The following is an 11,465-nucleotide window of genomic DNA, read 5'->3' as shown; positions in this document are numbered from 1 at the left end:
TCTAGCTGCCATTTTTGGCACCTCAGGCAATTCCATTTTAAGTATAAAGGCATCACAAACTGTTCTCATTCATCTCTTGCAGAAGTCTAAAACATGATTTTCAAGTAGTGTTTTTTTTTTTTTGCCTGGAGCCAGCATTGGACTCAGGGATGTGGGCTCACTAGCTGGCCTGGACCCACAATCCTTTGGATGACAGACATGCCACTACACTCAGGTTTACTTTTTGCTGATAATTTTGAAAAGATGCTTTTACTGTGTAGCCCAGGGTGGCCTCAAATCAAGGGATTGACATTGATACCATTTTAAGCAAAAAGGCAGCTGAAGGAGGTTAGCCATAAACTCACCCCTTATTTCCCAACAGATGGTATTTTGCTATAGTGCTCAGGTTGTCTCTCAAACTCTGCTGCCCCCCCAAACACCATTCCTTGCCACTTCCTGCCACTATGCTTGCTTTGCTTTTTACAGTTAACTCTAATGCTTACTTTTTGGAAATCTCTTCAAATATACTAGGTCTTAATGACTTTTGCTGCTTAAATTCTTCCAAGTAATTGAAGTCTCCTTTAAGAATCACTTGTTGGTGTAGAATTTCAGCCCAGTCAGGAACAAACTCATAGGCCTCGGCCACTATAGATGCCTAAATAGGGAGAGAAGTGAAGAAAACCATTTGAATCTGTGTAACAGAAAATGATAGGTAATCTTGCCCACATAGACTGATGAGAGTCAGCTTTAGTTCTACTAACCCAACCATGTGAGGAACAGTGAAAGAGCCGATCCCTAGTGTCCCTCTTAGATAAAGGACAGCTAATCACTGGATGGCCTTGAATCCTAGTGCCCCCCCCCCCCCGCTGGCTTTGCCAGTCTTCATATCGGGTCTAAGATGTTATATTCTGAACCTTAACTGTCTTAAGGGGCCAAATATGTCTTTCTCTGATGACCTACAACACAAGGGTTTAACTCCTGTCCCCAAATACACTGAGTGTATGAATATGGCAAATGAGGCTGGGGTGTAGCTAACTGGTAGAGCACAGTCTTATAATTCATAAGCAAGTGAGTTTCATTCCCTATCCCCCCCCCCCAAAAGAAAAAACACACCCAATTATTTCTTAGTAATGGCTAAAGAAAACTGGTCTGCTCTGGTGTGTCCCTAGCCCTGCATGTTGAGGCAGGTCACTCACAAGTGGGGTCATGGGAAGGACATAGCAGTGCAGAGCTAGCTGTGGTTTCCTGTGATACCTGGTAGAACCGAGGAAGGGCCATAATACAGTCCATCAGCTTCTGGTGGCTCAAGTTGATGATCATTGTGTTCTGGCCAGTGTTTAGAAAATGAATCTGTAATGTTATTAACTTGGTGAGCTGGTGACAGTGCAGGGCCTGTCGCACACAGGAATCCTGAAAGAGTGGGGTGGAGAGAAAAGGTTTTCAACCTTACTCACCCTTTGTGCCCTTGTGTGGCCCATGTCACCCTCCCCCTTTACTTGGAAGAGCTCAAGACCAGTCTGGAATAACTAGTTACCTTGGCATAACTCTCTGCTGCATCCAATGTCAGAGTCAGGGCCTTCAGCAGCAGCTGCTTCAACTGGGGTGTGTCCTGGAGGCTGTCCTCTGCAGGGGGATGAAGGACATTTGCTAACTCATTCCCCAGGCAAGCTGTTCCCACCCAGGCCAGGCACTGCTAGTGGGGAGCTAGAAAGAAAAATCCCAGCTGCGTTCACAGGGAGGCAGGCATGTATGTCCTCAGATAAAGCTTTAACTACATTATGGAGTAGTATTGGGTGCTGCTTCTGGTTCATTTCTCTGAGATGTCAAAGGAGGCTTCCACGGCATTAGGATGCAGTGAGTGGTTCCGAGTGAATGCACAGACACTGAGATGCAACCCCCGCTGAGTGCCAGACACCCAGCAGAGCTTCTAGTAGACAAAACCCATTGGCTAGCAATATTCTCAAGTGTTGCTATGACCTTACCCCAGGGCTGAGACTCAATCAATTTCAGTTGGGTACGGGCAGCTGCCTCATGATTCTCCCCTATCTCTCGGCACATACTGAAGCACAGGGCAATCATGTTGTGTTTCTCGCTGTCACCAGGGTGGCAGCGTTTGATGTAGTCCAGCAGTGCTGTTTTCAGGGTGCCATTCTGCCCAGGGGGAAAAGAAAAGTATCAAAATCTCAAGAGACCACAAGGACTGGCCAAGTCCCATGGTTTGAAAGTTTCATAGAAGTTTTATGGTGTCCGCCTGTAATCCTAGCTACTCAGGAGGCTGAGATCTGAGCATCAAGGTTCAAAGCCAGCCCGGGCACAAAAGGATCTGAGACTCCAACTAACCTATGGTGTCGAACAGAAGGAAAAACAGGGAGAAGCCTTAAAAGATACACATATGTGGGCCGGGAGTTTGGCCTAGTGGTAAAAGTGCTTGCCTAGCATGTATGAAGACCCGGGTTCGATTCCTCGGTACCACATACAGAAAAAAAAAGCCAGAAGTGGTCCTGAGGCTCAAATGGTAGAGCTCTAGCCTTGAGAAAGTCCAAGGACAGTGCTCAGGCCCTGAGCTCAAGCCCAGGACTGGCAAAAAAAAAAAAAAAAGATACACATGTGCATACAATTACTTTCTAGAACTTTATCCTAAGAAACAAGCAGAGCACAGTGCTAAAGTGAATGTGACAAAGATATTTTAGCAATCAGAAACAATCCAGATATCTAAGTAAGGGTTAAGAATATCATACAGTCAATAGAACAGATGAAAAAGACTACGTTTATGGGAAATAGTCACAGTCTACTTAATAATGGAGATAGTTTGTTAAAGTATACAGATCTGGGTACTTGGGTACAAAGGGCCTCTACCATACCATTACAGTGGCTGTCTCCAGATGGTGGCTCAACACTGAGGACCTTCTGCATTGTTTTCTAAATGTCATGTCAAATTTTTTACTTTTGTAATCAGAAAAAAAGTTATTAAATACTTAAAAAAACCAAAACTGCCTCAAAGCCATTGAACAAACCCTCTTGAAGGATGTAGGTCTAAAATTTGCTCCTGTTAATGGGACCAGTCTATCTTTAAACTGTCTCAATCTTGCTCGGCTGGGCCCCTTGTTCCTAGAAGGCAAAAGTGCACTCTGCTTTTTCAGAGGTGAAATGAAGAGAGGCACCAAAAATGAGCCATGAGAGTTTGTTAACAGGCAGTGTGAGCGACACATCTGAAAGAAATCATGCTAGAAACCAGGCAAGCTCCAAGCCAGAGGGCCTGGGTCAGCTTGGGCTTTTCTGTTCTTGGCCTATGCCCTACACAATTCACTCCCCAACTTGACTCCAAGCAACATACTTTTCTGTAGCCTTTTCTCAGAGATGATCACCTACTTTTAGCAGTTTGTTCCAGCTAGAACAGGCACAAAAGAAAGGTGAGAAAAGCTGAGAAAAAAACTTCAAATCTGCTGTCATCTTAAGAAATCAGTCTATGTCCCAGGACTGGTCCCCCAGTCCCTCCCTAAACAAGCTGTGGTTCACTGAGCTCCTTCCGAAGACACTCAGGGCTCCTGAATGTCGCAGTATGCCTTGTCTGGCAGCCATTTCTTCACACCTACCGGATCCAATTTCTTCCTCATCAGTACTTCAAAGTAGTGCTTTTTGTGCAGCAAATCGAATATGTATGTCATTTCATTATATCGTCCAATGCCAGTGAGGAGGCGCACCTGTGAAGAAGCCCACCTGGCATCAGAATCATCCTGAGTTCGCAACACCAGAACATTGTCCCCAATCAGTTTGGCTACCTTTACATACTACGCTCCATCTATGGCAAAGGGTTAAGAGGCAGGCTGCTGGGCCTCACTGACTCCCATGCACCAAGGGAGCTTCTGTGGAGGATTTGGAAATGCTTATCTGGAGTATCACACAGAAGGGGAACAAACAGTGGCAAGTGCCTTCTGGGCAGCTCTTCCTCTTCACTCTTCATTTCAGTGGGCTACCATTTGCTAAACTGCCAGGTCAGAATTTAGGCAGGCATACAGGGCCTGAGTAGGAAATCCATAGATCAAAGGCTGGCCTGAATATTGTTCTAGAGGAAACTAGCTGTCTTGGCCTCTGAAAGAGCAAAATTCCTTAGAGTATGGCAGCCCTGGAATATGGTGCAGACTTTCTGTTCCTTCGCAATAATATTAGGTTCTGAGAGAAACCAACTGGAGTGGAAGATAGGGCTCCCCAACCATCTATTCAGTAGGTGTTATCTAAAGGCGCAGAACACTGAGCTGGCAGCCTTTGTAAGGAGCTAGGAGCCAGCTCACAGTGTTCTGAGCCTTTAGATAACACCTACTGAATAGACGGCAGGGTGGGAGTGGGAGGGTGAATCTTAGAGGGTTGCTCACCACCAGTCCGTACTCCTCGTTGGGGGCCAAGTGGTTATCTGTGAGCATCCGGGCAGCCTGCAGGACTCTAATGATGCCTTCCATGTGACAAGTCAGAGTGAAGCAGTGATGGGCTAGGATCAGGAGCTCTGTGGCTGGGTAGGACAGTAAGATGGGGTTGCAATTGCTGGCCACCACTGATGACCCCCAGACTGACTCAGTGGACACGGGAGCCTGTCTGAACAGCGCTCCCTCCCAAGGGCCTCATCAGCATGTTTACACAGGAAAAAATGGAGACAATCTAAAATGACTACAACAGCAACACCGGTGGCTTGCCTGTAATCCTAGCTACTTGGAAGGCTGAGATCTGCAAATCATAGTTCAGAGCCAGCCCAGGCAGTTATGGCCATAAGACTTGAGTTGTGGCTGAAAATGGTAGTATAAGCCTTGAGCAGAAAGCTCAGGGACACATGCTATATGAATAGCATAAACTATATGTTATATGATGCCATTTTGGATTAAGGCCAGAACCCTGTGATTCATTCATGCTTGGGAAGCACTCAGCTACCAAGATACACACTTGGCCCCATATAATGCCTATTTAAACAACACTAAAATTCCCTAGTCATGTATAGAAAAAGAGAAACCTGAGTCAATGGAAGTTGAAGAAGATGAGTAGGCCTTTAAATTGAAGAGTGCCTTAAAATGCCACCACTCAGTTTTTTTTCCTGTCTCCTCTTGTAGCACAGGGGAACTAAAACAGGGCCATGGATACACAATTATTCCACTACCAAGATACAGCCTAGCCCCAAAACATGTAAAAAGAAAGGCCAAAGACTTACTGCAAGACAGCTCCCTCTGGGGAACACAGGAAATCTTATCCAGCAGCTTCATGCCTACCAACGTGCGGTCTTGACACAGAGCAGTCAGCTGAACAAAGGCCTGGCTTTCCTCTGCTGGGCTAAACATTTGTTTATGTCCTGCACAGAAAGATGAGAAAGGCACCAGGAAGAAATCTCACAGTTCCCTCTCTAACTCTCACAATTGAGTTCAAAAACTTTGGTGCAAAACCAGTCTGTCATCCTACCTCTTCAGGAGGCAAGAGAGCTGAAGATCACAGTTTGAAGCCAGCAGCAGGGAAGTCCGGGAGACTTACTACCCATTACCACAAAACCAGAGTGCTAGCCATGAGCAAAAAAAGCTCAGAGACAGTGCCCAGACCCCAGTTCAAAGAAACTTAGTTCTATAAGTTGTATTGGGGTGCTAGTGCTATTGTGGTGTGGCTTTCTTTTTTGCCCTCCTTCAAGGCTGACAGCTTTACTTTCAACTTTTGCTAGTTAATTGGAGGTTTAGAATCTGACTTTTCTGTCCAGGATGGCTCCGAATCATGACCTCAAATCTCAGCCTCCTTAGAAGCTAGGATTACAGGCATGATCCACCAGCACCCAACGAACTTTCAGGAATTCCTGCTCGGGGAGACAAAAGTAAGCATCACAGTAAAAAGTAAAATTAATGCAGCATGTTTTTCTAGAAATGTAATCTGGAATCTTGCAAAAGCAACACGCACACACTGCATGAGTTTAAAGTAATGTATGAGAGGCTGGGGAAGTCTGGAAGGCAAGATACCTGTTCCTTCTGATAGGGCCAGCAGCTCCCATGTCACCTGTTCAGCCACAATTTCAGCGACAGTCTCTGGCTTAAGGCCCTGGGTGCTAATGAAGACATGGGCTCGTTTACATCTGTCAGGCTTCTGAGAGGCCAAGATTGCCCGAAGTGTAGCCTTACCATCTTGGGCAGCTACATCTGCATAGGAACAGTCTAATTCCTGAAAGGAAGGTAAAGGCTAGAGTTATTTTCAGAAGCTAGGTAAAAGCAAATGCTCTTTCCAAAATGTGATCCATTGCTTAGCTTAAAAATTCCACAGTCGGCTGGGGACCGGGAGTTTGGCCTAGTGGTAGAGTGCTTGCCTAGCATGCACAAAGACCCAGGTTCAATTCCTCGGTACCCCACATACATAGCAAAAAGCCAGAAATGGTGCTGAGGCTCAAATGGTAGAGCTCTAGCCTTGAGAAAGCCCAAGGACAGTGCTCAAGCCCTGAGCCCAAGCCCAGGAATGGCAAAAAAAAAAAAAAAAAAATTCCACAGTCGGGCTAGGAGTGGTGGCCTAGAGGTAGAGTGCTTGACTAGCATGCACAAAGCCCTGGGTTTGATTCCTTGGTACCACGTACACAGAAAAAGCAGAAAGTTGTGCTGTTGCTCAAGTGGTAGAGGGCTAGCCTTGAGAAAGCCCAAGGACAGTGCTCAGGCCCTGAGCTCAAGCCCCATGACTGGGGGCGGGGGGAGGGAAATCCACACTCTAAGAAACTTGGAATTGAATGGAAAACAGTAATATTTTAGCAAAAGTTAGATGTCATTGCAGCATTAGGTGATAGCCTCTTGTAAAACATGGGGTAGTTCTTCAAACATTAGGAATTTGAGAAAGTGGAATAAAGGCAGATTTACTTCTAAATAACTGCTTCCCTTTCAGTGGGGTTCCTGTGGAACTGGCACCCCTCGAAGACCTTGGCACATACCTTAGCAAGCTCATATAGACAGAGGACCTGCCGGCAGTAGTTCTTCCCGTTGAGACATTTGCTGGTCAAAGTTTCCAGGTTTGTCACCACCTCATCACTGTGGGGTACCATCACAAATGACTGGCTATCCAAGCTGGTAGCTGGAAACAAGCACCAGTGAGGTCTAAGGGCATTGTGGTAAGATGGTAAGATCTGGCTCATAGCTCCTGGGCATTCTTACCTGTTTGCAGCCTCTTGAACTCCCACCACCCCTCAGTCTGGGACCACTTCTGACAGGAGTCCCTATTATTTTTGTTGTTGTTGTTGTTACCCTTCCTGGGGCTTGAACTCAGGGCCCGAGCATTTTTGCTCAGTGGTGAGCCACAGCTCCATTTTGGGCTTTTTAGTGGTTGATTGTGGAGATAAGAGTTATCATGGAGGGCTGGGAGTATGGCCTAGTGGTAGAGGGCACGAAGACCTGGGTTCTATTCCTCAGTACCACATACACAGAAAAAGCCAGAAGTGGTGCTATGGCTCAAGTGGTAGAGCTCTACCCTTGAGAAAATCCAAGGACAGGTCTTAGGCCCTGAGTTCAATCAAGCCCCAGGACCGGCAAAGAAACAAAGAAAGAGAGAAAGGGGGGGGGAGAGAAAGGGAGGGACCCAATTCAAATCCCAGGACTAGCTAAAGAAAAAGTATCACAGATTTTCCTGGCTTTGACTCATGAACCTCAGATCTCAGCATTGTAAGTAAGATTATGAGTGTGCCATTAAATACTTGGGTATTCATTCTACCGTTTGTTGTACTAAGCATTGCATTTAAAACCTAGTAAAATAAAAACACATTTTGAAAACAACTCAGATCATGTTATTCCTATTCAGCCTTCATAGATAAAACGGAACCGAGTCACTTCGCTTCTATCTCCCAACAAAGTTAGTTATAAAACCTGCTGCAATGACCATCCCCCACTCTGGTAACCCCTAGCCTGAATACAGTACTGCCTCAAAGCTAGAACTGAGCACTTTAGTGGAAGGAAGGGGCAGTGAGGTGGTGTAGAGCTCACAATCAGGAGCTTCTAAAAATCTCAGTTGCAGAGGCTAGAGTTTGGCCTAGTGGTAGAGTGCTTGCCTAGCATGCACGAATACCCTGGTTCAATTCCTCGGCACCACATACATAGAAAAAAGCTGTAAGTGGTGCTTTGGCTCAAGAACTCTAACCTTGAGAAAAGTCCAAGGACAGTGCTCAGGCCCTGAGTTCAAGCCCCACAACTAGCAACTCAGTTGCTGAGTGAAAATAAAGGAGAAAGATCAGTGAAATGGAAAAGACTCATGAGTTAGCAAAAAAAAAAAATTATATATGGGCAAAGCAATCTCTGTAAGTCCTAAATTTTTAAATATTAAAATTCCAAAAGGAAAGGAGAAAAGATATGGAGTTTAAATACTTCAGTTTGGTATGTAAAGACTCATGAGTTAGCAAAAAAAAAATTATATATGGGCAAAGCAATCTCTGTAAGTCCTAAATTTTTAAATATTAAAATTCCAAAAGGAAAGGAGAAAAGATATGGAGTTTAAATACTTCAGTTTGGTATGTTGGGTACAAGGCTACAATCTCATCAGCCTCACTTCAGAGGCTCAGGCACAAGGATTGTAGCTTGGGATACATAGCACAGAAACTTTTTTTTTTTAAATCATGTTTTTCAAAAATGTATGGCTAAAGGGCTGAAGGAATCGCTCACCAGTAAAGTTCTTGCCTAGCAAGCATGAGGCTTTGAGTTCAAACTGGGGGGAGGGGAGGAGGGAAACCTCTTGGTACAGCTAGATTTTTGTTGTAGAATTCAAACATCTTGTGGCATCTCTAAACAATTTCCTAACAGAAATCAATATTCATCATCGTGAGAAAAAGACTTGCCCAGGCATTTTACTCAAATAAAGTACTTGCTTTGTCTTTGTGGTGGCCTGCCTGTTTGGCACAGTTGCTCTGGACTTCCGTTTGACTTTCCCAAATATCACATTTGGTTCAAAACCAGCCAGGGCATTAAAGTCCATGAGGCTCTTATCTCCAATTAACCACTAGAAAACCGGAAGTGGGGCCTTGGCTCACAGGGTAAGGCGGTAGCCTTGAGCTGAAGAGCTAAGGGGCCACACCCAGGCTCAGAGTTCAAGCCCATGACTGACCAAAAAAAGAACAAGTGTCCAAGGACTGTGCCAACACCCTGAGTTCAAGCCCCAGGAGAGTAGATGACCTAGTCATGGTGGCTCACACCTATAATCCTAGCTACTCAGGAGGCTGAGATCTGAGGTTCCAGGTTCGAAGTCAACCCAGGCAGGAAAGTTCATGAGACTCTTATCTCCAATAAACTATCCAGAAAAAAAGTAATAAAGTAGCACTGTGGCTCAGTGGTAGAGTGCTAGCTTTAAGCAAAAAGCAGTTCAGTGACAGCTTCTAGTCCCTGAGGTCAAGCCCCAGGGCTGGCAAAAATTAAATGTATTTCAGAGAATAAATTTCTATGGTCTAGTTACAACTAAATAATTGGTATTTTTTAAGTCTTCAACTTAATTGTATAGCTAATTATGTGGGTTATGGGTTTTCTAGAGAAAGTTATTTCTTCCTTAACTCAATGTAACTGTGATGCTAGGACAGGCCCTTCTCTTGAAGAAATAGTGTTGGCGGGCAGGCCAGTGTGATCTTCACTTACTGCTGTGCACTTTCCTTAGAGGACTGCCAAATTCCTCTCGTTCCTCAGGCAGCTCAGCACTTTGCAGGAGAGCGTGGATCTCTGGGTCCAGGTCATCCACACTGGCCTCCCCTGAGGCCAGAGCTCTGCACTGCAACACCAAAGCCACATCTCGGCTGTAGAAATGAAAATACCGGCATACTCGGCTCGCTTCATGAACACAGCCATCATCTAATAGATGCCCAATCAAAAAGTTCAGTGATTCCTGTTCTTCCCAGTCTAGTCTATTTTCACATGTCTCACTGGATGGAAGGCCATTCAGCTCTAAGTATTTTGATGTGTTCAGAGCAGCCAACTTGGAGAAGGAAAGCTCATTGGCTAAGCTGTCAAAAGAAAGTTCACCACTCGTTGAGATCTGTCGAGAAAACCTAGGCTCTGTTTCCTCCTGATTCCTTCTAAGGGTGTGCTGGGTGATACGGCAGGTCCAGATCTGCTTTTCCAGCTCCTCCAGCTGGTCCAGTGGCACTGGATCCTCCTGGGCAAGCCAGTGTCCTGCCAGAGTGAGCAGCAGATGGCACTCCTCAACACTGTCTTGTCCAGCTGTATGCTCACTGGCCACATGGGCCTGGGTGGAGAAGAAGGAAGAGACTGCTTTGTTTGAAATGGAATTCTTCTTAAAATTCTCATGGCATTTTTTCCAGAAGTCAATTCTTGTTTGTTTCAGGGACCACTGTGCAATTTGTTTTAGGGTTTGCATTTCCTTTATTGTCTGTGAAAGTTAAAGCAAATTTTAGGCTTTCCTAGGTAAGTATCACACATGTCAATGCTCTATATACTTACATATACAGAGTTAAAATCAAGTCTCAAGAGACCATTATGCTTGGCTACATATGAAATGAAAAGCGGTACTCAATTTATAGAACTGAGGCCCAAGAGGACGATACCTTGGTTACATTTAATTCGATCCAAAGGAAGACAGCTGAACACATCTAAACTTACATTTATAGCACATCTTAGCTCATCCATTTCTGAAAGCAATGCCTGTGTCAAAGGTAAAAGCCTTGTTTCCTATAAACTGGATCCCATTTGCTTCTGTGTATGTATATACTGATATGAAAAAGTAAGGCTGAGGTGGTCACCAGAGAGGCTCATACCTGTAGACTATCCTAGCTACCTGGGAGGCTAAAACAGAAGGGTCATAGTTTGTAGACAGCCTAGGATCACAAGACCCCTTCTGAAGCCATAGCTAGACAGGGTGAATGAAGCACACCTGTTAACCCAAGTCACGTGCACGGGCAAGCGTGGGGGGGGGGGTCACATTACAAGACCAGACCGAGTAGAAAAGTCTACTTATGATCCAGGAAAAAAGCCTAAAAGTAGGCAGCTCATGGCTCAGTGGTATCATGCTAATCTATCTAGTTTCAGATCCCAAGTTCAAACCCTAATACTTTCAACAAAATAAAAACTAAGACTCAAACAGTCTAAAAGAATAATAATACCTCTTCAATAACCAAGCTGTCCACAGGTAACTCAGCTAATTCAGCTACTCTTCTGGCTAAAGCAAATTGCCCATCTATCTGCAGTCTTTCCAAAATAGATTTACATTCATGCTGGAAATTCTCAATGCTGTAGCTGGTAATAACTGCATGATTAATAGCTATGGATGTACCCTTCAAAATCTGGCTGAGGGCACAAAGCTTCTTCACATCTGGACCTGTGCCAAAGAAGAAAAGATTCAAATTAAATACTACTGGTATTTTGAGAGCAACAAAGTATCAGGGGGAAATATGTTTACCATACCAGTGTGAATAAAAAGCATTTCAGTTTAGTTGGCAGAAGTCATAAATCATTCTTCAGATACCAAAGACAAATTATTTAGTAGTAAAAGTCTGTTTAAGCTTGCCTACCCTA

At 44.7% G+C, this 11,465-nt stretch overlaps 1 protein-coding gene across 3 annotated transcripts in view; it reads right to left on the bottom strand.

Annotated features, from left to right (window-relative positions):
* Window positions 1-11,465, bottom strand: part of Spg11 (SPG11 vesicle trafficking associated, spatacsin) — a 55,184-nt gene that overhangs the window by 838 nt on the left and 42,881 nt on the right. The window contains exons 29-39 of one of the 3 annotated variants that reach the window (XM_090318447.1): window positions 11,054-11,268; window positions 9,572-10,323; window positions 6,902-7,064; window positions 5,955-6,153; window positions 5,171-5,308; window positions 4,350-4,483; window positions 3,573-3,680; window positions 1,962-2,130; window positions 1,514-1,602; window positions 1,234-1,389; window positions 483-634 (exon numbers count right to left, since the gene is read on the bottom strand). In XM_090318447.1, coding sequence (XP_090174573.1) covers window positions 483-634; window positions 1,234-1,389; window positions 1,514-1,602; window positions 1,962-2,130; window positions 3,573-3,680; window positions 4,350-4,483; window positions 5,171-5,308; window positions 5,955-6,153; window positions 6,902-7,064; window positions 9,572-10,323; window positions 11,054-11,268 — 2,275 coding nt within the window. Of the gene's footprint in view, window positions 1-482; window positions 635-1,233; window positions 1,390-1,513; window positions 1,603-1,961; window positions 2,131-3,572; window positions 3,681-4,349; window positions 4,484-5,170; window positions 5,336-5,921; window positions 6,154-6,901; window positions 7,065-9,571; window positions 10,324-11,053; window positions 11,269-11,465 lie in introns of all 3 variants that reach the window. The other 2 variants (XM_090318445.1, XM_090318446.1) reach the window with 2 other exon arrangements.

Source organism: Megascapheus bottae, chromosome 25 (assembly GCF_031878675.1).
Source record: "Megascapheus bottae isolate mThoBot1 chromosome 25, mThoBot2.hap1, whole genome shotgun sequence".
Lineage (NCBI taxonomy): Eukaryota > Metazoa > Chordata > Mammalia > Rodentia > Geomyidae > Megascapheus > Megascapheus bottae.
The sequence above is the reverse complement of the archived record's forward strand: the minus strand, read 5'-3'. Positions and strand labels throughout refer to the sequence as shown.